Source organism: Canis lupus, chromosome 3, assembly GCF_011100685.1.
Source record: "Canis lupus familiaris isolate Mischka breed German Shepherd chromosome 3, alternate assembly UU_Cfam_GSD_1.0, whole genome shotgun sequence".
NCBI classification, from domain to species: domain Eukaryota; kingdom Metazoa; phylum Chordata; class Mammalia; order Carnivora; family Canidae; genus Canis; species Canis lupus.
In genome coordinates this window covers 92,322,654-92,346,552 of record NC_049224.1, presented here as the reverse complement: position 1 = coordinate 92,346,552, position 23,899 = coordinate 92,322,654, and the positions used below count along the sequence as shown (strand labels likewise).

The following is a 23,899-nucleotide window of genomic DNA, read 5'->3' as shown; positions in this document are numbered from 1 at the left end:
CCCACGGCCCAGGATCCATCCAGTTCCCCCACAGCCCTGGCCTCTCAAGACAGCCGCCCCCCCCCCCCCCCCCCCCCGTCACTGCTCCTGTGCCAGCCACCCTGGGCCGGGCCTGGCCTGGCCGCTGGGGTACCCGTCTGGCCAGCGGCTGCATGTCCCCCCGGCCTCGGGGCCTCCCGTAGGCCACCCCGCTGTGCTCCGCGGGTGCCCGGGCTGCTGGATGCTGGCACGCGGTGGCCAAAGCCTGCCCCTCCTGGCCTCCCCTTCACGCCCAGGACCACTTCTCGACAGACCAACTGCTCCTTTGGCTTCCAGACTCCATAGGGACCCCGTGACCTCTCTGCGAGTCCTGGGGGCTCCAGGGCCTCAGGGCTCCACAAACAGGCGGGGGACAGGGCCACGGCTCTAGGACCGAGCTGCCCCGAGCTTCCTACGGTCCGCACTGGAGGCCGAGGGGTGGCGTGGGGTGGCGAGCCTCGGGGAGCCTCAGGGGGTGGCCGCCGGCTGGGGCGCGCGGTCAGCGTCATCCTGGATGGAGCGGCTCATGCGGGCCTCAGCCTCCAGGCGCCGGTAGCGGGTGTGGAAGAAGAGCGTCAAGCAGCAGCTGAAGAGGGCGCAGAGGCCGGCCATCAGCAGCATGGACACTGGGGAGACACGGTCCCGCTCGGCTGAGGCTCGCCCCGCGGCCGGAGCTCCCCACGCAGGCCCCAGCGGAGCCACGCAGCTGGCAGGGCCCCAGCCGACCCCCACCGTGGCCAGTGAGGGACCAGGCACGGACCTCCTCACTTGGGCCCGGGGGCTCTGGGCAGCAGAGGCACTCACCCTTCCAGTCCAGGGGGCCCTGGCCATCCTGGCAGGTGGAGGTGGACGGCTCCGCTCGCCGCACGCTCAGGGCCGTCAGCAGGACCACGACGAGCGCACCCGCAGCCTGCCTGGACAGCCACAGGCTCTTCAGCCCTGCCCCGGGCACCGCTCGCCGCTCACCGCCACGGGTCATTCGGGGCACAGCGGCCTGCCCAGGGCTGCACACAGCTCAGAACGCGGTGGCCTTCGCCAGAGCAGGCGGGTGGCCCGCTCCGTGGCCTTGGGGCAGGGGCGGTCTCAGGGTCCCCAGGGAAGCAGTGGAGGAACACTCACCCCAGCACAACCACCAGGCCTGCAGCGGCACCCTCACTCACGGGAAAGGAGCACTCGACTGCCAGCTCCATGGCAATGGGCACCACCGAGAGGCCAAAGAGCCCGAGCAGTGAGCAGATGGTGACCAGCGCGAGGGTCTGTCCCTGCAGCTGAGACACCTGGGGGGCAGGGGGCCGTACAGAGGGGCGGGGCAGGGCAGCGGTCAGCGGGACGCAGCCCTGGGCACACAGACCCAGCCAGGCCCCCCAGCATCGTCTTGGCCGTGCAGAGCAGCCAAGACGGCAGCACCAGGGCCAGGGGGCCGCCCCGCGGGCAGTGCCGAAGGCTGGCAAGGCCTGGCTTCCTGCTGACCAGCTTCCAGCTGCCCTGCCCCAGAGTAGCCCCTCCCGCCCCCGTAGGGTGGTCTTGGTTCAGGGGGACTCACCAGGGCAAAGGCCACGCAGACCACGGAGGTCAGACAGTAGCCAATCTTGACAGCCTCGGTGAACTGTTTGGTCTGGTCCACATACAGGCTGAGAACCAGCGCCCCCAGGACCCCAAAAACGATGAAGAGGGCCCCGCAAAGGCCTGCAAACTCCTGGAGGAGAGGAGGCCGGGGCACCCCATCACCCGCTGCAGGGATGCCGGGGCCCCAGGGGAGCAGCCTGCCCGCCGTCCCCGAGAGCCCGTGGCAGGGTGAGGGACGGCCCGTCAGTACCGCCCGCAACGGGAGGCTCCCCGTCCAGGGGTCCAGGGGTCCAGGGCTGGAGACCCAGGCTTGGTGGAGGTCACGGCCGCGGGCTCACGGGACAGGGGCCCGGGGAGCGGCACTCACCTTCGAGTAGCCCTTCACGCAGAGGACCTGCTCCAGGAGGGCCAAAAAGCCGGAGAAGATGCCGATGCCGCCCCCGAAGCACACGGCCAGGGTGACGTAGGCCCTGTTGTGCAGGAGCTGGGGGAGAAGCCCCGCTCAGCACAGGAGCCGGGGCACCCGGGCTTGTCCCGCCCCTTCCCTCCTCAGCCTGTGCCCGCACCCGGCCACCCGGCCACCCGGTGTGGATCCCATCGCACTGACCAGCTTCAGCCCCTCCAGGAACCTCTCCGAGGTGCAGCGGGCAGCCCCCGCAGAGGGCGGGCTGGGGGGCACGCTGTCCCAGAGGCAGGCAGTGGCCAGGAGGCAGGCGAGGCCAGCGGGGATGATATAGATGCCCAGCTAAGGAGAGGGCACGCGTGAGGGGCTGTGTGCAAGTGTGCAAACACGTGCGCGTGCACACGGGGACCACATCCCCACCGCTCTGGGCACACCGCCCCTTGCCAGCCACCCCACCGCCAGCCCTCCCAGACAAAGCTGAGCCCCAGGACCCGCTCTGCTCTCGGGAACCCTGCCTTCCGAAAGATCACCCAAGGGTGGCGCCCACGGGGACAGCCGTCGCCCGAGCCTCTCCCAGGCCCCGGATTCGCCAAACTGCCCCCTGAGCCTTCCTGCCCGCCTTCATGAACGACCTCAGCGCTCGCCCAGCTGCACAGCTGAAGCCCCCTGACCCTCGGAACCTGCCAGGGCCTGCCCCACTCCCTGACCCAACCGAGGTCCCGACTGGACCCTGCGAGCGCATCTTTGGCTCCCCAACGTTCTGGACCAGGTCAGACCAGTCTCCCCTCAGACATGCCCGGGTTTTCCATCCTACCAACGCCAAGCACCTGCCACCTGGGGTGATCCTCCCCACCTTGCTCAGCAGACACGCTGGCCTGGGACCCAGCCCCTACCCCTCAACCTCATATCCACCTCACGGCCTCCGCCGGTCCCTTGTCTCCGTCCCTAGCCCTCCCTTCAACGCCTCCTCCTGTTCCAGCCAGCCCCTCACCTAACTGAGGGCCTCCCCCCAGCAAGGAAACCGACATCCTGGTCCCTACCTGGCACGAAGGCGGTGCGAAAACCCTGTGTGCACCAAGTGCACGTGCCGGTGGGGTCACCAGCAGGGAGGGACAGGTGCGCACTCACAGACAGCTGTGGACACACTTGTACGTCCACACGTAAGCACATACACACCCACATGTATTACATGCAAGCCCAGCATGCATACATACACACCACGTGAATGCACACACGTCTGAGCTCCCTCACCATCCAGGGGATGTCCTTCTCCTTCTTCACCAGGGTAGGTGACAGCAGGTTGGCCATCAGGATGCCCAAGGAGTTTGCTGGATGGGCAGATGGAGACACGTGTCTGCCCCGCCCTGGGCCAGGCCTGGTCCCCGGCTCACAGGCCGAGCCCCTGCCCTCGGAGAGCAGGGAGCACGCAAGTGCCAGGACCCATCGGCCTCAGCCCTGCCACTCACACATGGTGCCGATCATGTTGGCTGTGACGCGCTGGTGCTCCGGGAACCACAAGGCAGCCAGCTTGGCTGGAGAGAAGATGACCATGGTCTGCACCAGGGCACAGAGGCTCTGCCCACCCATAAGGAAGGCAAACGGGTCCTCGATCTTGATGGCCAGAGAGGGCAGGGCTCTGAATGTACTCCCAGCAAAGTTCAGCCATGCGCACGTGATGGTCTGCAGGGATGGGGTCAGAGCACTGCCTGGTCAGCCCGGACTCCCTCCCCAGCACCCTGACCTCTGTCCTGCCCCCCCAACGGCTCTGCCTGGGGATCCCCCGGGGGAGGAAGCAGTGGCTCTTGAGCCCTTACTCAAGGACCCTGCCCCATCTAAGAACCAGCCTCCTTGGCGTCTGACTCACTGCCCAGCGAAGCCCAACAGAGTCCAGAACCCAGATGGCCACCACGCCGGACGGGATGGACACCACGAGGTAGATAAGCGAAAGCCAGTTGATCTGCTCGGTGGAGAGGACGAAGTGGTGGGCGATTATGTCGGCCACGGGGGCGAAGCTGAGCCACAGCTGTGGATACACACCGGTGTCAGCCCCGGGGGAAGGTGCTACAGACATCACAGCCACCTGCTGTCCTAGGCTTGGGCAGCCAGCCCGAGGGAGAGAGTGTCCGGCAGTCCCACAGGAGCCAGAGTCTCCACTAGTCACCTCCGGGGGCATGCACCAGCTAGGAGGTCAGACAGCATGCCTGGGACTGAAGCACCACCATCCTGCCAGCGTGGTCCGAGGGGTAGGAGCTGGAGACCTGGCCAGAGCCTGCAGGACCCTCTACGGGGAGGGCCCAGAGGCGGGTGTCTGCAGGGGGAAGGGGAGCTCTGTGTGGTGAGTTGTCAGGGAGGGGCGTAGACCGGGTGCTGGACAGCACTGGGGCCCGGGCCGAAAGAAGAGGGGGTCTCGATGAGGAGAGCTGGTGGCCCTGGCACCCCATGGCATAGATGTGCAGATGGGCTGGGCAGAGGAGCCCATCTGGGGGGACGCTCGCTGTCTATGGGGAACAACCAGGTAGATAAGGGTAGGAAGCAGGGTGGGCCTGGAGCCACTGAAGGGGCAGTGGGAGGGATGTTTCCATGGCCGGGAGGGGGACAGAAAGGGGCCCAAATGGTATCCCCAGCTTGTCTACAAACTCAGCTATTGAGCCCCAGGTGAAAACACCTGGACTGTGGGCTGGCCCTGCCCAAGGCCAGCCCACCCGTCCTTCAGGAGACCCAAGTGTTTGGGAGGGAAGACCCTCTCTGACAGCATGACAGGCGACGTTTCCCAGCCTTGGGTCCTGTCAAGAGCTAGGACTCTGAACCTCACAGATCTTTAGCAAACAGTAAGTTCCATTAGGTCAGCGGGGAAGACTTCCTGAGGAGGTAAGACAGCGTCTCCTCCCTAGAGGACGGGTGAGAGGAGGGGCTCTCCAAGGCTTATTGCTGGAGAAAGAAGGGAAGCAAGCCAGGGATGGACCAAAGATGAGGGCATCACAATCCAAAGCTCACGATCACTACCACCCTGTGAGACCCGGGAATGCAAGGGCTGGCCCCAGGCCACATCCTCCACGGCCGAGTGGGTGAGGTCCAGGCTTGCTGACCCACGCAGATGCCGACTGCAGAGCATCACATGACAGAGAACTTGGGCAACATCTGCCTTTTGTTCCCTTTTTTTTTTTTCTTTTACAGGGCAAAGCAGAGGACAGACCCTCCGGGTGCAGAAAGACACTGATCCAGCAGCGAAAAAGCATGGTATCTGTTCCCCAAACCCGCCCCGCCGAGCCAAGGCCATTCCTTGTTCTTCCCCAAGCCTGTGGCCAGCAGAGCAGAGACAGGGCCAAACTGCGCCAGGCAACATGGGAACAACTCCCCTCAATCTGCTCTCAGCCCTGCCAGTGCCGCTCACATCCCTCTGAGGGTGCTGATGGCTCCCCCCATGCTCGCCCCTGCCCACACCCCTGGGCTGCCTCCTTGGGCCACTGTGGGGCCACCCGGACCTCACTCCAGACACTGCTCCACCTGCCTCCGACACTGCCCTCTAGGAACCTGGGACCTGTGGGTACCCAGCTGCAGACGAAGGACACGAGTGGACGTGGCTGGGGTAAGCCTGATGGTCAGTGCTCCCAGGGGTGACCAGAGCAGGGATCACAATTCCTGGCGAGAGTCCTGTTTGCTCCATGACAACCCGCGGACCAAAGGGGAGTGCAGCCAGACACTGCCTCGGTGTGCAAGGAACTCCTCAGGCCACCAAGAGACCCACCGACCTCAGACTCATCAAAGCAGCGTCAGGGGCCGAAGGAGACCCTGCACCAAAAACCCTTTCTGGCTTCCTAGATGGGGACCTGGTACAAGCACAGTGCTTGAGTCCCACAGAAAAAAAGAGGTCTTGTCCACGCCTGCCCGCCACCCGCACTCGGGGCTCTGCACGTCCCGATCGTCTCCCGGCCACTCACGGCCTCCCCAGCTACCTTCTGCCAAGGTAGCTTTCCATGACCTGATTACGTGGGGGCCTAGTGCTGCCTGGGCGGTCCTGGGGTTCCGTGGGAACCAAGGAGTCACGGGCAGGTTCGTTCAGGCAAGTAGCGGGCAGAGCAGGCGGCTCCGGCGAACGAGATGGAGGCTGCCCCGTGCAGCCCGGGGTGGGCCAGCACCGCGGCCTGACCCCGTGAGCAGGTGGCCAGCATGACATGATGAGCGTGGCTCCAAGCTCTCCCTCCATCCAAGTGCACGAGGACACCTATCCTAGGAGCATGGGGTGGGGTCCGCAAAATGTTCACCCCACCAAACCCACTGTACGTGGTGGGCTGGGGAAGGAGGGACGCCAGCCTCCAGCAGGAGCTGGGGAGAAGCTGGAGCCCCAAGCCCCAGAGATTGGTAGATCCTGTTCTCACTGGCTGACCAAGCGGTCTCGGGGGGAGTCCCTGCCAGCCCTGGGGACATTCTACAACAGGTAACCAGTCGCCGGAGATCCCAGCTGGGCAGTTATGGAGACCTGGGCCTGCAGACAAGGCCCCCTGAGAGAGTCCCCATAGGGGTCAGGAATCGAAGGAAGGCGCCGGCACCCTAAGCAGGGGGGAGGGGGATGGAGTCGGCAGGGCCAGGCAGGGCCCGACCGGTTGCCAGGTGTTGGGTCTTCCAGAGCGAGGGGAGCTACTGGGAGACCCCTTGTCAGCTAGACAGTGACTCCCGCCTCGCCCTGGGCAGGAGAGGAATTCTTTCCAAACCACTGCAGGTGGCAGGGACCAGGCTCAGGCACCACTGCGAGGACAGAGGCCGCCTCCACCCTGCAGCCAGGGGCCCGTGTCCCGATCCACCCCACCGTGGGGGGGGGGGGGGGGCTTGCGCCCAAGCCCCCGGGGCTGCAGCGCGACCCCGCGCACCCGGCTGGGCCCCCACCTCCCCGCACCGCCCCCGCCCCCCACCTCCCCGCACCTCCCCGCACCGCCCCCCGCCCGCGCCCCCACCTCCCCGTACCGCGGCGTTGGAGCAGTTGAGCAGGCTCAGCACCAGCAGGAAGAGCCAGCGGCGCGCGTAGACGCGGTAGCCCAGCAGCGCGCCCAGGGCCGGGGGCGCATCGGGCCCCCGCCCGGCCCCCCGCCCTCCCCCAGCCCCGCCGTCCATCGCCCGCCGCGCCGCTGTCGGGCCGAGGATCGCGCTCGGGCCGGGCCGCCCTGGGAGGTGGCGCCGGGGCGCGGGGCGGGGCGCGCGGGGTGGGGCCCGGGGGCGGCGGGCAGGGGGCCCGGGGCCGGGAGGAAAGGCGCGGTTACGCCCCGGGACCTTCCTCCGTCGGGCTGGACGGGCGTGTCTGCCGCCGAAACAGGGACAGAGTCTCCTCCCAGGCGCCAGGCAGCCCCCGACCTCCGCGTGGGCCTCCAGGTGCGCACCCGCCCACGCAGGTGGGTAGAGGAGAGGCCCCCCGCGAAGTCACTCGACCCCGCAGAAGGTCCGCATTTCCCGAAAGGGGCTGGGGAGAGGTCCCCTCCGCAAGTCCTGCTGTCCAAACAAGTCACAGGGAGGGCAGCAAGCCAGCGTGGAAGAGGAAGCTGGGGTCAGTCTGGGAGGTGACATCCAGACTAGTCATTGGGTTGGGTCCTGTGGGGAAGCAGAGACGAGGGGCAGCAGGCAGGGGCTGAGGAGGAAGGCGGAGTCCAAGGCCTGCCTGACCTGCCCAGCGCAAGGGCAGTGTCCCCGCAGACCTGGGGCAGTCGGCCTCCCCCGCAGGGCGATGGTCCACAGTTGCCAACTGAGGAAACAGCAAGGGTAGAGTGGGGAGAGGACCTAGAGCTGAAGACAGAGAGGAGGGGGTGTCAGGGCAGCCTCCCCTACAGCTTCCTCCCCACCCAGAAGGGAACCTCAGACATCTCCCTAAGGTCACCTGTGATGTCTAGGGGCTGACATACGTGGACATGATACAACCCTGGCACTCGTATCCCTCTCCACCTCTGACCCTTCCCCCATCCCTGGGGCTCTTCTGTGGGGCAGGCAGCTCAGCAAGGCCACAGTCACATTTCTACACGACAACGAACATGTGGAAGCTAAAAATAAAGATACACTACCATTTACAATTACTTCAGAAAGTTACATATTTGGGCCTATAAAAAGCGATCAGAGGAAACCTCAACAAAAATGGAGTCAGGAGTCCAAAAGGGGGAGCTCTCATGCTGTACCATTCAACGTCAAAAACTGCCATTACAGACCCTAACAGAAGAATCATCAATAGGTAAGAATCATCAGTTACAGGCCCCAAGAGGAAAAGAGGTGCATTGCATCTCCTACAAGAAATTAAGCACCCCTGAAACTCACCCAGGGAGAAACTGCCATCACCGTAGACTCTTGCCTTTCTCCAATGGACTTTCATTCAAAACAGCCCCTCCCAATTTCCTCCTTTTTCTCTTTAGAATAACATTTCTCTCCTCTGTTGGATTACCCTATGGTTTTGGCTGCAGCTGGCTTGTCTTGCATTGTGGTTATTTGCTATTTCTGAATAAAGTCATTTTTTAAGGTCAACAGGTATAAACTTAGCAAACTGTACACAGGACTTGTGTGTAAAAATTATGCAACACAAATGAAAGAAATCAGTGAAGGTCTGTTTAAAACCAAGAGGTGTACCATATTCATGGATTGGAAGACTCGACATTTTAAAATGTCAGTTCTCCCCAGACTGATCTATACACTTAAGACAGCTCCTATCTAAAGGGTTTTGTAGACATAGACTGGGAAAAAATATTTGCAAGCCACATATCCAACAAAGGGCTGGTATCTAGAATAAAAAGAGCCCTCAAAACCCAGCAGTAAAAAAACAAAACAAAACAAAAGTCTAATTAGCAAAAGACATGAAGAAACATCCCACTGAAGAGGATACCCAAATGGCAAAAGATGTTGGACGGCTAACATCACTAGCCATTAGGAAAATGCAAATTAAAACCAAAATGAGATACCACTACACACCTTTCAGAATGGCTAAAAGAAAAACCAATGAACCTTGAATGCTGCTGAGGTTATGCGTAACTCATTCATTGCTGTTAAGAATGTAAAACCAGGTTGACAGCTTCTTATAAAACTAACATGTAATTATCATATGACCAGCAGTTGCACTAACTGCAGTGCATCCACACCGTGGGATGGGGCTCAGTGGGAAGGGACTGTTCATAGCCAAGCAGGCTGGGTGAATCTCAGGGTAATTATGCTCATTGGGGGGTAGGGGGAGGTATCCAACTGCAGAAGGTTGTCCACTATATGAGCTATTACCTTAAAATTAAGACTACCAGTTATTTTACCAGCAAAAACGGGTTTATTTGGGAATAGCAGAGAATGGCAGTCCAGGACAACAAGCCTACTGCAACACCACAGACTGGCGTGGAGACCCACGGCGAAGGGACTCTGCTTATAGAGGACACAGGAGCTGGGTCGCTGCTGTAAGCAGAGTGTCCATTGGGGTAAACTGGGAGCGGAAAGTGAAGTGGCTTCTCATTGGCGGGGCCGTGACCGTCTCTCATTGGCTGGGCTGTTGCTGGGGGAGGAGGAAACTTTCCTCCGGCTGCGGGGCTGCGGTGAAGGTGGCACTGACCCACCCACACCGAGCCCCTCCCTTCCTGTTGGGTCTGCAGTTAAGAGCTTCACCTGTGGACCCTCCTATTCCACTTTGATGAGGTTTTTCCTTATTAATATTCGCAAATTCCATGTGTTTACATTTTTGAGAAGATAGGATTGTAGAAGTGGTCTCAGGGATGCGGGAGCGGGAGCGGGAGGGAGGGGTCCTCCTGGGGATGGAGAAACCGTCTGCCCTGAGGCCTGGGTACCGGAACCTACGTGTGACACAGTCGTGTGCGGGCCGCGAGCGCACCTGGAGAGGCCCGAGATCGGGGTTCATGGGTGTTGGCATCAGGGCTGTGACATCCTACAGTTGTGAAGATGTTCTCTCTGGGGAAGCCGAGCACAGAGTACAAGAGATCTCGGTATTAGGCCTTACAACTGCATTTGAATTTATAATTATCTAAAATAAGTTTAATTTAAAAAACTCACATAACATGGGGGGTACCTGGGTGGCTCAGCGGTTGAGTGTCTGCCTTCGGGTCAGGTGACCCGGGGTCCTGGGATGGAGTCCCACATCGGGCTCCCCGCATGGAGCCTGCTTCTCCCTCTGCCTCTCTCTCTCTCTCTCTCTGTGTCTCTCATGAATAAATAAATAAAATCTTTTTAAAAATAACATGGAAATCATACTCATTTGGAAACAACTTTTTCCACTCTCACACTTTATTTAAATTTGGGCAAGTATCTGCAACGTAAGCATCTAAGCTGTTCAAGTTTTGAATGGAGCTGAAACACCATCCTCGGAAGGAAGTGCCGTGCTGCACCCGGCTCTGTCCTCACACCTTCAGGAGCGCCCGCTTGAGGATACCCATTAGTCATCTCCACTCGTCGCTTCCTTTTGAAGTGATCTTCAAAGGCTTATTTCAAATAACATTTGACACACAATTTTGACTAAATCTTTGCTTCAGTGTTTTATCTCCTTTAAAAAAAGATTTTATTCATTCACTTGACAGAGCAAGCGAGTGGTGAGCACAAGGGGTGGGGGAGGTGGGCAGCAGACGCCCCGTGGAGCAGGGAGCCTGCCTCGGGCTCCATCCCAGGACTGGATCATCTGAGCCCAAGGCAGATGCTTCACCGGCTGAGCCCCCCAGGCGCCCCGTACCTCCTTTTTCCTCAACCAAATGCAGACTCCTATCAGCATCCCAACTAGCGGTAGTCAAGGCTTTTTTTCAGGCCACTGTGTCTTCCCAAGTTGAGAGCAGTCCCTCTGCCAAGAATGGAGCAAAGGCAACACTTTCTTCTCCGAGGATGTTGGGGAAGAAATCTCACCTTATAGAGGGAGGTGGTGGTCACAGCCCATCCTCTTTGTCGGGTTTTGACTTGGCTTTTATCTGCTCCTCTCGAGAGAATGTCAGCTATTTGAGGGGCAGGAGCAGGTCTGCCCAGGGCCGAATCCCTGGAACAGGCCGGGGCCAGCACAGAGCTGTGGGAGAACATCGACACGTGCGGGGTGGGTGACCTTTCCGCCTTGCCCCCGGCCTGGCCAGCAGGCAGGCTCTCCGCGGGGTAGGCCACTGTCCCACCCCACCCGGCGATGTGCATCCTGGACAGGAGCCTCTGAGCCTGGTTCCAGAGGCATGGCCTCCCTTCCCAGCACCCACGCCTTTATTCAGGTCCACTCTGTGCTGCTTTCCCTGAGGTCATGGCTGCTGAAGCCCAAGCACACCAACGCTGTGCCGCAGCAGGAAACTGAGAGAGCAAATCAGAATCTGTATTCTCAGGCTGCCTCGAAAAGGATGGAGTGACTTGATCCTTATCCACCAGCACGGGCGCAGGGGCAGGGGCAGAGGCAGAGGGAGAAGCAGTCTCCCTGATGACCAGGGAGCCCGACGCAGGACTCGATCCCAGGACCCTGAGATCGTGACGTGAGCCAAAGGCAGACACTTCACCGACTGAGCCCCCCAGGTGCCGTGCCCCTGTACCCCGCTTATCCTAACAATATGCCCTGGCTCTCATCCCTGGTGGTGGCCCTGTGGCAGCTTGCTCAGGTACCCGCCACTCAAGTCAGCTGCCAGGACCCACAGTGGGCACACGTAATAGTTTATCAGTTATTCACACACGATGCCTTCCAGGCTGGCTCCAGTTTTTTTCTATTACAAACTATGCTTCAATTAGTAGCCTTGTTTATTCTTGTTCCCCCCCCCCCCATTTTTCCCAGCATTTTGCCAGTTTTCCCAATTCACCTTTGGGATAAATTCCTATTTGGCGTTAGTTGGGCCAAAGAATAAACGTCCACATGGTTGCACTGGATATTGTCAATCTCTAGTAGCAATATAGGAGAGTCTCGCCAATAAGGTAAGTTCTCAAACGATGGGGTTTTATTGCCAGACTGGTCAGGAGAGACCTCAGTGGATATCTTTTTTATTTTTTTAGATTTTATGTATTTATTCATGAGAGGCAGAGAGAGAGAGAGAGAGAGAGAGAGAGAGAGAATGTAGACACAGAGGCAGAGGGAGAAGCAGGCTCCATGCAGGGGGCCCAATGTGGGACTCGAACCCGGGATCCCGGGGTCATGCCCTGGGCCAAAGGCAGGCACTCAGCCGATGAGCCACCCAGGTGGATATCTGCCTGTACACCTGAGGGAGGGAAGAGCCAGCAGGACAGGCCACGCAGGTCTAAGAGCGTAGGCCTTGTGGTGTGAGGGCCTCGCATGGGCCAGGAGAGCCATGCAGTTGGAAGTGAGTGGGGGAGAGCACCAGGGCCAGGCCAGAGGCAAGGCAGGGCTTGGTCCCAGAGCAGGACCTTGGAGACTCAGAGCAGCCACTAGGCTGCTGGCAGAGGCTGATGTAGGTCCTGCGGAGGGCAGCTCCATTCAGCATAGACGGGGGCGGGCTGAGGAACCAACCCAGGCAGGACAGGTGGGGGTCGGCCCAGGCAGCAGCTGCAGAGTCTGAGAGCCATGGTTGGGTTGTGGCGTGCTTGATATAGCCCACAGGAATTCCCCAGGAACTGGATGTGAGGAGACAGAGGAATGAGGAACGAGTCCAAATGTTTGTGCCCCAGTAACAGAAAAGATGGAGCGGCTCTTGGCTGAGATGAGGACGATGGAAGGAAGCAGGTCACCTCAGAGGCCCTGAACCTCTGAGGTGGGAATGATGTCTGCTGCTCACTGGAGGGCAGCCAGCATCTGGACCAGGCTCAAAACCATGGGTGGAGCGACCACCGGCCAGGAGAAGAGCCTCAGGGAGAGGACAGAAGGAGGACAGCAGAGGGGCTGGAAGGTGCCAGTTGTGGGGCAGCGCAGATGGAGAGCGGGCCATGGGGAAAGTATTTCAGGGGACAGCAGCACCGGGGGTCATGGAGATGACAAAGGCCCCCTGGACAGAGCCCCATGGGGTCTTGGGTGCCTGGACCAGGGCGTTTTGTTGGAGTAGGGGCAGGGCAGAGGCCTGAGGGCTTGAAAGAGAAGTTGGAGAGGCTGAGTGTAGATGGCTCTTCCGAGGAGTCCTGTTGCGAAGACAAGCACAGAAACACAGCATGAGGAGAGAGCAAGTCCTGCTCTGTTCTGTGAAGACGGGCAGCCTCGCCCTGAGTTTGTGAGTGAATGGAGTGATCCCACACCGAGGATGGCCCGTGGGAGGTGAGGAGGAGCAGCAGGTGGGTGCAAAGGACAGGCCAGTGCCCCGGGGGGCGGGTGGCCCAGGAGTGAGGACAGCGCCCTCTCTGGGGAGGAGGGAGCGGTGGGCTGGGTGGGGTGCAGTCTCCTCTCACTGCTTGTGCCATGGCTTCTGGTTTCTTCTTTCTTTCCTGCTCTATTGAGATGTAACTGCACATATGTAGCCGGCACACTTCAGTGAGTTTTGCCCCACGTATACACCCAAGAACTACCACTGCCACCCACACAGTTCCATCGTCCCAGCTTTCTCTGACGCCCTGGAATCACCCTGCCCTTGGGCTTTTGCTCTGAGTGAAGCTCCTGGAGGCTTTTGAGCAGAGGAGAGACATGGCTCGACTAGTGTGTTGTACAAGTTACCACTCTGTGCTGAGGACAGACGTTAGGGGAGGAAGTGTCAAGGGAAGACGCGGAGACCAGTCCGGAGGCCTTGCACGAATTCTGGGGCAGTCAATGGCGCTCGGTCCAGAGTGGGGGTGGCATGCTACAGCCAGATTCGGAGGGGTGTGCTGACGGCAGGCGGCTTGGAAGAAAGGACCCCAGCGTCCTGGCTGAGCAGGCAGGATGGAGCCCTCCTTCTGTGGCGCGGGCGAGGATGAGTAGTCAGCTTCCAGGAAGACCAGGAGTTGAGGTATCGGTATCAGAGCCTGCGCTCCCTAAAGATATCCCAGCAGAGACATGGCCAGAGTTGCATTCGGGAGCCCAGGGTTCAAGGTCAAGGTCGGGGTGTTGTTGCTGACGAGGTCCCGGAGAGAGCAGGCAGGTCAATTGTCCTGTCTGCCCCCTTGGCCAGAGACCCTCGGCCCTGCCTCATGCATGCTCCTGGCTCTCCTCCATCTGCAGACGGACGGCTATGGTGTCAGAGAGCCATCACATGACTTAGTGGGGTTGCTGCCCTCTGTCCAGGGCTGTTCCTGGCCTGTTGTCCTCACCTCTGACAGCCAGGCCTCCACTCCTTAGCTGCCATTTCACTGGAAAACAAAAGCAGCTGGATGAGATGCTGCCCAGGCCCCACTTCCTGCATCAGGGCCTTCCTCCCTCAGTGTGAAGGGCGGCCACAGCCCTCCTCCCCAGATTTGGTCCACAGTCCCGGATGACGGCTTGGGCTCAGGCGGCCTTCCCTCCCTCCGGGGAGGTCGTCTGTTCCTGTACCCCATCAGTACCACTGAGGCTCTGGCCCAAACAGAAAACAGCTCTCTAGTCTCAGAAACCCATCTAAAGCAAAACACCTGTATCTACGCTCCTCCCTTGAGCCCACCATAATCCAGTGTGTCCCCCTGCAATGCATCCATAATGCACTGCCCAAGGTCCCAGAGGGTTCCGCTCCCCACACCCTCTCAGCAGCTGACCACACATCACTCATCCCTAGGGATCCCCCTCCCCAGTCTGCTCAATCCGGGTCTTTCTTGCTGGATCCTCCTGGACTCACTGATTTCTCCACGTGGGCAGGGGGCTCAGCCTCCCGTCCCTCACTCACTCCTTGGACTGGCTCATCCACCTGCAAACACTGCAAACTCATCCTACGCTCCGGAGGCCCACAGCCTCATAGCAGCGCCCCTGGAAGTCTAGCGGACATTACAGCTGCACCCTGACCCCACTGTCGGGTAATCCCTCACCACCCCCAGAGTGTCAGAGGCTGCCCACCCTTCCAGTTGTTCCCCAGCCATGCTTGCCCATCCTCAGGCTGCTCCCCCGGCAGGCCACACTCCTCCCCTCCGGGGCACTGCCCGGTGCAGCACCAGGCTCTCCCCTGCACTGCACGGGTCCTCACAGACAAACACAGGGCAGCCAGAGGAGGCTGTAGAAGGCCAGCACCGTGCCATTCCCGCCCTGCTCAGAACGGCCAGGGACGCGTCCCTCTGATCTCACCTCCTCCCTCTCTGTGCCCCACACCCTCTGGCTTCCATGCTGGCCTCTGGCAAGCATCCTTCAATCCCCCCCTTTGCAGCTTGGTGCTGGCAGGACCAATTGCCTGTGAACCCTACGTGTCCGCACTTGCAGGGCTCCTTCCCTCTGTGTCTCCATGGCTGGCCCCTGTGCCCTCGCGTGCCCATCCGCCCTATCGTGGCCAACACTCCAGACATCCACTGCCTCCCCACCCAGCTTATGTGGCTCCCACATGACACCTCCCGTCAAGGTGTGGGCCCACGAACGGGTGCACGTCGCGGTCACTACTTACAGCTGCAGAGCCGAGCTCGTGCAAGCGCGGACACCCAGGGTTGCGGGGTCAGCCCTGCTGCGCGCTGTCCTCTGCGTGCGGCGCCCTCGCTCCCGCCCGGTGCACGGGGAGCGCTCGGTGCCGGGTCCCAGGAAGGACCGGGTCACAACAACGAGGCCGACGCCGCCACGGGAATGCCCGGTCCCGGGCGGGGGCCAGCGCCGGCGCGGCGCTCGCAGGCCCCGCCCCCGGCCGGGCCCCGCCCCCGGCCCCCTCGGCTCCAGATCCGTCGGCCGGGTCCTGCGCCAACGCGCCTGCGCCCCGTGACCACGCCCCGGCCCCGCCCGCCGGCCCCGCCCTCCGGGCCCCGCCCCCTCCCGGCGGCCGGGTGGGAGCCGCTCCGCGCAGCGCGCATGCTCCGTGCGCGGCGCCCCCGACTCGCCGCTCGGCTCCGTTCGGGCATTTCCGCCTCTTTGTTTTAAACTCCGGACGGGTTTTTTTCTGCTGCTCTTGGGGGGACCCGGAGGGAGCGGCGCCCCCCCCCCCCGGCGCCGCCCCGCGTGCGCCCCGCTCGCCGCAGCCGAGCCGGCAGGTCAGTGAGTCCGCGCCGCGCCCGGCCGGGCCCGCGCCGCCCGCTCCTCAGGCCGCGGCCTCGGCCCCTGCGCCCGCCCGGAAGGCTCCGCGCCCCGCCCGCCCCCGGCCCGGCCCCGCCCGCCCGCCCGCAGGCTCCGCGCCGGGACCCCCGGGGCGCGCCGGGTCAGCGGGGGGCGGCGGGGCTCCGGGCAGGGCCGCGCCGGGTCACCCCGCGGGTCCGAGCCCGCCGGGTCACGAGGGGCCCCGAGCCCCGGTCGGGCGGGACGCAGCTCGGGCCGGCGGTGGCCCCGGGGCCGGGAGCGGGAGCGGGGCCGGGAGCGGGGCCGGGAGCGGGGCCGGGCCGGGCCGGGCCGCGCCGCGCCGCGCCGCCCGAGGGCCACCCCGGCAGACGGCTCCGCGGAGCGCCGGGGCGCAGGTAGGTCACCCGGGAGCCCCCGGAGGCCGGGCCGCGGCCGTGGAGGAGCCCGGCCCCCAGGGAGGCCAGGCCCGGCTGAGCGCGAACTCGGGGTCGGAACTCCCCAGCAAGTCGTGGGCTCGGCCGAGAGCGCCCCGAGGACTGCGGGGGCCCCCGCCCGCCCCGCAGCGGCTTGGGCGCCTCGGCGGGCTCCGGAGGTGCGGACCCGGCTGGACCCGCTGCTGTGCGGGCTGGGGGCGTCGGGGACTCGGTCGCCGGCGCCCAGCTGCAGACCCTCGGAGGCCCCCGCCCTGCAGACCTGTCCTCGGGGGGCCGCCTGGCCGGGCCCGGGCACGGTGAGGCAGGGTTGGGACCCGTCCTGCCTCCGGGGATTCAGGCGGGGCTCCGGGCCTCAAGCCAGCTCGGTGCTCACGCCCCAGACCCAGAAAGCTGTCCCCCTACTCCTGGGCTACCTACGGTCTTGGGCCTCGGCCTAGTGGACGTGCCTCCATCCCCTCCAACCGCCCCAGCCCTCCTCGCTCCGTGGGAGGCCGTGTGGTTGTGTGGATACACCCTCCATCCTGAGCCTGGACGTGTTTTCCGTGTCCAGGGGCTCCGGGACGGGTGCAGTCCAGCCAGGACTGCTGGAAGCCTAGGGCGGTGTTCTGGGGGCCCTGGACAGTGCAGGAAAGTTGGCGCAGGCCGGCACACTTCTCAGGGGACTGGATCGGGCACCTTCTCCACTCCAGGAAAGGAAAATACTCAAGGGCCTGGCAATGGGGGTCTTTGCTTCTCTGAAACCCGTGAATGAGACTTTCACCTAAAACTTGCCCATGTTTTCCTTTAATTTGAAAGTGCTGATGAAAAAGCAGGGTGCGGCATGTGCTGCTCTTTGATTGGGGAATGGCTCCAGAGTGTGTCCAGTGAGGTGGTGCTGGAGGAGTCTGAGAGGATGAAAAGCCCAGGAGAGCAAGCAAGGGTCTTGCCCGGCTCAGCGCCCGGCCCGGGCTGCTTGGGTGAGCTCAGCGGGCAGCACACGACTGAAGAAGTGAGTGCGTGAATGAGTGAGTGCAAGGCAGGAGTACTGGTAGGAAGACCCACTTGTGTTAGGCTTGCAAACTTATCCAGAGGCTGGGCTGCAGGATGAGGTGCAGATCTAAAGGTGCGAGCTGTATGGACTCCCAAGAGAGACCCTCGAACTGCTCAGCTCAGTCTTTTCCTTTGTGCCACAACTTCACCACTTGGTGACCTAGGAGAAAACCCGTTTCGATTTTCAGATTGACGTTTCATAGGACCACATCTTAACCAAATGGGAGTCCCCAAATAGTCCAGCACAGGAATTGTTATTTGTCAGGCGTAACCACACTTGGGACCTTCTTACTCAACACTTCTGATTTTTTTTCTTTGTACTTTTGCACTTTTTTAAAAACTTAATTTGTTTTGTGAAGTTTTGTTTTGTTGTTTTGTTTTGTGAAGTTTTGGAAGAGACTTGCCATACTTGGTATTCGGGTTTGGTGAAGCTCTTTTTTTTTTTTCTATCTTTGGATTTTTAAAGGTATGATAATGCTGCATAGTTGCATTGTTCATATATTGCTGTCCAATAAATTGCCCCAAAACTTAGTGCTGTAAAACAACGTCCATTATTATCTTACAGTTTTTGTGGGTCAGGAATCCAGGCACAGCTTAGCTGACGAGCTCAGAGTGTCACAGGCCGGGGTAGTGGTGTCATATGAAGGTTTAACTGGGGATCTCCTTCTAGGCTTGTTCACTCAGCCATTGGGGCTCTTCATAGGGCGAGTCGGAGGGAGCCAGTGATAGGACAGGAGAGCAGGCAGGAAGGCCGGTCTGCATGACCTAGTCTTGGCAGGGACATCCCATCCCTTCGGCCATATTCTCTTTGATAGAACCTGGTCGCTGGGCCCAGCCCTCACTTGAGATGAAGGGCGCGTGTACTGGGAGTGGGGGTGAGGGTCACGGTGGCCGTCTTAACGCCTGTCATTTATCAGGTTTCAGCTCATAGAGAGCCTGTACCTGAGAAATACCCCGTAATAAATTAGCAGAATTGTAGATAGAGCGGTGTGTTAGATACAAGATTGCAGCAACCCAGCTGTCTCTTTAATTGTGTAGGTTACCACATAATTCCTCTGAAGTCACCACAATCACTAGAACCCCCGGAACTTACACAGGAGGGAAGATCAATTATAAACAAGGAAGATTCTTGGGAATTAACTTATAATTTAAAGCACCTGTAGCAAACCAGGAGCAACCCCCTCCCTCACCTTGCAAATCAAATGGACGAAGTGCTGTGGAATTCTTTGACTGCTTCAAGTTCAATGATTTCACGGTTTCCACAGCATCATTTTATTCCTGCCCATGATTTTGCTCCAGAAATTCTAAACTGACCTTTGTAAGAAGTTTTTAAGGAGTGAGACCCTGAGATGTTTTGGGTATTCGACCCTTGTAAGGAAGCCCTGCTCCAGAGCCTGTCTGTTGGGGCCTCGGTGCTCGGGGCCGTGGCCACGTCTCTCACTGGGACTGGGGCTGGGCTGTGCAGGGCCCCGTGCAGGGTGCATATGGGAGGCCTCGGGAAGGAAGCGTCCCCTCCTGCCGTGATTCTCTCTGGACCTGCCAAGGCTCCGCCCGGCTGGCGTGAGGCAGGGCCCTTTGCCAGTGATGGGAATTACTTACTTGAGTTGTTAGATTTGAATGATAAAGCAAGGTTTGTTTTGGTTTATACTGTTACTCTTTAAATGCTGGGATTTATTATTTCATTCGGAGCTCTTTGCTTAGTGGTCAGAATCAAATCTGAAATTGAAAATGTAATTTTACTGTTGAAATATGTTGAGGTTTGGGGGCAGCTTCTTATTACCCTTCTGATATTTGCCATTCATAGCACAGAAATGCTGCCCGATTCACTGTGCTTCAAAAGATGGAACTATACTGTTCTACCAGTTGATAGTTTATCATTAAATTTTGGGGAGTAAGACCTCTAAAAAGAATAAAACTATCTTTTCTGATCTGCCACGTTCCTCCCTACAGAACCGAATTCTCCTAAGGCCAAATGACAACAAGAATGAGACACTTCACAGTTGACGAGAGAGTTAAGGTGTGAGTCTTGCCTAGACACATTTTTGAGGATTGTCTATTGAATTAAGCAAAACTCACTGAAAGAAAGAAAACTCGCTAGAAAATACAGTTCTTAAAAACTGTTGGGTTGATTGCTTCTTTGAAAAAAATATTTAGGTGAATTTGGAGAGTGAAAGGTAATTGGATTATTTTGCAAACGAATCAATATTTGCTGAACTTTGCTACATTAACAACACATTCCAGATGTTTAGCAGGAAATACACCAACAGTAGAAAGTTGCCTGCATTCTTCTTTGAAGGCCCCGCTAACTGTGGGTTTTATGGAGGATGTTGTGATTCTCAGCAGGGCCTGGCCCGTGTTAGACGCTCAGTAAAGAACCCAAAGCTGGTCTTCATCACGCCTCGTGTAGCCTTGTCTGGAGGCACCGGGTGTATTAACTTGTTTGGTTCTTAAAGCCGCCCACCATGGGTCTGCTCCGTGATCACCCCCACGTGCCCGATGAGGAGACAGGCACGGGGTACGGCTGGGAAGTGGGGAGCAGAGAGGGTTTAGCCTTTCCCCCTTTTTTTAATTTCAAGTGATCTCGTTTTACTCTCCCCATTCCCCACGGTTTTATTTCAGAAAAAACACAATGGAGAAAAACTGAAAGAATTCTACAATGAGCAGTCTTACACTCCCACCCCGATCCAGCAGTTATTTATGCTTTGCCATATTTGATTCACCTCTTTTTTCTAGATGCATATTTATTGTCACTGAATCATCTGAAAGTAGCTACCGGCAGCCTACCAAGTTCCCTAAGTAACTCAGAGCACACAGGTCGCAGGAATAGGATGGTCTCTGCACAACCGCAGTGTCATCATCACACCTGAAACGTGGGCACGTGATTCACATACTAGCTAATAGTTTCCTCCATTTTCAAATCTCCCCATTTGTCTCAGGAATGTCTTCCATGGCATTTTTCCCTGAACCTGACCCAGGCGGGTTGTCTGGTGGCAGTGGGGGGTCGTGTCCTTCCTGAACCTGACCCAGGCGCTCGGTTGCCTGGTGGCACTGGGGGTCATGGTCCTTAGCGTCTCTTAGGTCCCCCACTTGCCCTCCACAGGGTTGAGTTTTTGGCTGCGTGTCACCTGGATTTTTCTGCCGCTTCGCTTATGGCGTCCACTTTTGTCTGTTGTCCCTGTGTACTCTAGAAACTAAAAGGGATGAGGCAGAGGCTGAGTCAGGCTCGAGATTTGGGAGATGACTTCATAGGAGCCAGTGAGAGCTACATGTCGTCCCCTGGGGACCCGTGGCCAGTGGTGGTTCTTGGGTTCATCCTGCTGGCCGTACTTCTGGTGCCCGGTCCCCAGTGTCCTGCCAGGGGGAAGACTCCAGACCTGGAGCCCCTGCACCGGAGTCCCGGGGCAGTGCTGGCGGTGGAGAGGCCCACTCCCGCCAGGGCCCTCCCTGTTCCGTTTCTGGTGGGGAGGTGTCCCCGGGCCATCTCATGCTCACAGGCACACGGGTGAGCGCTGCTCATCAGCTCCGATGCTTTCCGCAGACTTTATAAAAGGGTTAGTGGGTGGAAGGTGTTTGAAATTGTTCATGGAAATAGGACTTTTGCTGACAAATAACATTTCCTTTACGTCAAGTAAGGGCCTCTCTTGCCATCGAGGTGGGAACGGCTGCGGCCGCCGTGTTCCCCAGCCTTTCGTCAGAGGCAGCCTGGTGAGGAAGGCGGACGTCGGAAGTAGGAGAGGGAGTCCCAGTAGGCTCAGCCACCCAGCACGGTATCGTGGGCGGGTGGTTTCTTTCTCACTGTCCAGGGGCCGAAGTCCAAGATCAAGGGGCCCGGTGATGTGGTTCGAGGTGTGGAAGCTCTGTGCCGGCTCCTGTGAGGACGCTGACCTCACGCCCGCCCTTAGCCTCCAACCCTGCCGCCCCCCGGAGGCTCCGTCTTGCAGAGGGTTTGGGCCTTTGATACGTGAACTGGAGGTGGGGCTCTAGCTTCTGCCGCTTGGGTCTAGAATTGGGAGAATAGTCACCGAATGAGGATGCTTCCAGGCTGGTGGCTGTTTTGTCTGTTTGGGGAGCTGGCCCTTCTGCCGTTGACTCCATTTCTTTTATCTACATGAATTCTCTAATGCATCACAAATTGCCACCAAATTGGTGGTTTCCAAGGACAGCGACCTACTAGCCAGGGTTCCACGGGCTGGAAGTCCCGCACAGTGTGGCTGGTGCTTGGGCTCGGGGACTCCGAGGCTGAAGTCCACGTGCTAGGCGCAGGCTCATCTGAGCTCGCGAGCCCAGCCCCTGCGGCTGTGGGGTCCAGGCCGGGGCCGCCCTCCGCTCCCAGAGGCCCCGCGGCGCCCCGTCCCAGGACCTGGGGGTAGCGGACAGCAAGCCGTTTTCTGCCAGTGTGACTCACCCTCTGGCCGGCAGGCGCAGACCGCGCTGAGAGTGTGCTGGATGGCCAGCAGATGCTCGCCCTGGCATCAGGTCAACTGACGTGGGACCTTTACTCCACCCGCAGAAGTGCCTTTGCAGCGGTGCCTAGGCTAATAAGGTGGGATATACGTGTATGCCGTTATCTTGTGGCCGTCTCAGGATCCGGCCTGCCACCGTCCTGGTGCCCCACAATTCACATCCTCCCGAACACCAAGTACACCTGCCCCGTTTCTGGGATTCCCCAGGGTCTCATCCCACCGTAGCACCGGCTCCAAGCCCCAAACCTTGCCTGAACCACAGAGCCTTGGAGTCATGTGCCCTGGATTGTCCACTTGGATGCGTCCACTGGGTGCCGCTCCGGGCCCGTGGGAGCCCAGTGAGAGGGGTCACCTTCCCAGCACCCGTGCACGGCAGGACAGGTGTAGACGAGCTGGCACAGAAAGGGGAAGTGGGGGGATCCCTGGGTGGCTCAGCCGCTTAGCGCTGCTGTCAGCCCCGGGGTCCCGGGATCGAGTCCTGCATCGGGCTCCCTGCATGGAGCCTGCTTCTCCCTCTGCCTGTGTCTCTGCCTCTCTCTCTCTCTCTCTCTGTGTCTCATGAATAAATAAATAAAATCCTTAAAAAAAAAGGAGGGGGGAGAGTGGACAGAACAATCATGGGCCCAGCGCAGATCTGAAGCCCGGAGGGATCCTTGCCTGGGCTTCAAGGTCAGGGTGACCCCGCTGGCTCTCTGCTTCGCCCTCTGGGCCCTTGGTTCTGCCTTGAGCCGGCGTTTTTCGTGAAGTGAGGTGCGTGCCTGCGGCTGGGCAGCCTCACGCCAGCCGCTGCGGGAACAATCCTGGGGTCCGACGGCCCCTTCTCACAGCGAGTTTTTCATCTCCGGGTTGAAGCTGACAGTTAAAGTGGGTGTGATTACGTGATGATGTGTTACGTGCTTGAGTTCTAATGTCACCTTCCCTTTCTCCTGACATTGTCTGACGTTACCGTCTCCTGTTCCAAGTTCTCAAGGATGGTTTCTGAGCCCGTGCCCTCCTTGGCCCTCTGTCCTCGTCCCCTGTCCTGTGCAGATGCCTCGTCCTCCAGGCCAGCCGGCCACAAAGTGGTCCTAATGCTCTCCGGGGGTCCCATGGCCCGTCAGTGAGGCGCCTGCTGCTCGGGCCCCTCCCTCCAGGCCCAAGGCCAGACGTCCCTCCGCACCGCTTCTCCTCTGTCTCTGTCTAAAGCAGCTCCTCCACGCATTTGCTTTGCTGCCTTCGTCTGCTTTCTTCACGGTGCTCGTCACTGCTGAGTGGTTGGTCGTGTCTCGTCTCCGGCCACAGTGGGAGCGCCCCTGTTGTCCCACAGGCGTGCCTCGGAGCAGCATTTGAGCACCTTTCCTGAGACGTCTGCAAACGCCACGGCCTCCGTCCGTACTTGTAGTTTGGCTGGATGTAAAATTCCACAGTAAAGTCTCTTTCCTCAGAACTTTGAAAGAATTGATTCTTTTACTGGCAGGATTCACTGTCGCTGATGAAAAGTCTGGTGCTCTCTTCCTGGTCCGTCGTGAACTTCTCTCACAACCCGAGGACGCTCTCTTGTACCCTTGATGTCTTGAGATTCCAGGACCTGGTTAGGCGCGGGTCATTGTCACTCATCGTGCCAGGCACTTGGGCCTTGGCGGTCTGCTACGTCTCCCAGCTGGGGAAATGCTTTGGATTTTTCCAGATCATGAAATACCGCCTACAAACGAGCAGAGAGAAAAATACAACGGACACCTGTGTACTCATTGCCCAGCTTGAGAAATAAAGTAGTAAAGTGTATTTGAAAGCTCCTTCTCTCAGTTTTCTGTTTTTCCTAAAACACCTGTTGTTTGGATGTTGGATCTTTTTAATTTCTTGTCTTTCTCTACTTTTTGAGAAGATTTTCTCAACTTTATCATTTAACCCTTCTATTGAATTTTTAGTACTGCCAGTCACGTGGCTGCGATCGTAGTACAGAGGTGGGTAGTAACAAGCAGGTAAACTCCACACTTAGGGTGATGGGTGTGTGCGTACGCGGCATGTAATTCTAAGGAAGATGGTCTCA

General features: G+C 59.3%; 2 protein-coding genes and 1 long non-coding RNA gene across 8 annotated transcripts in view; 1 reads left to right on the top strand and 2 right to left on the bottom strand.

Moving 5' to 3' along the window:
- Positions 1-56: 56 nt before the first annotated feature.
- Positions 57-7,093, bottom strand: SLC49A3 (solute carrier family 49 member 3). Its single transcript, XM_038533713.1, has 10 exons — positions 6,947-7,093; positions 3,852-4,010; positions 3,454-3,667; positions 3,239-3,315; positions 2,192-2,329; positions 1,952-2,068; positions 1,562-1,714; positions 1,138-1,295; positions 823-932; positions 57-644 (listed from the first exon to the last, which is right to left on the bottom strand). Exons 1-10 carry the CDS (start codon positions 7,091-7,093, stop codon positions 487-489), a joined length of 1,431 nt encoding a protein of 476 aa, XP_038389641.1. The 3' UTR covers positions 57-486.
- Positions 7,094-11,858: 4,765 nt separating this feature from the next.
- On the bottom strand, positions 11,859-15,581 carry LOC119871277. Its single transcript, XR_005357417.1, has 2 exons — positions 15,355-15,581; positions 11,859-14,146 (listed from the first exon to the last, which is right to left on the bottom strand). It is a non-coding gene; the product is annotated as an uncharacterized LOC119871277 (long non-coding RNA).
- A 175-nt stretch (positions 15,582-15,756) lies between these two features.
- Positions 15,757-23,899, top strand: part of PCGF3 (polycomb group ring finger 3) — a 49,007-nt gene continuing 40,864 nt past the window's right edge. For 2 of the 6 annotated variants that reach the window (XM_038533659.1, XM_038533660.1), the window contains exon 1: positions 15,766-15,925. The gene's annotated coding sequence lies outside the window, so the exon portion shown is untranslated. Of the gene's footprint in view, positions 15,926-16,297; positions 16,343-23,899 lie in introns of those variants that run through there. The other 4 variants (XR_005357413.1, XM_038533657.1, XM_038533661.1 and 1 more) reach the window with 4 other exon arrangements.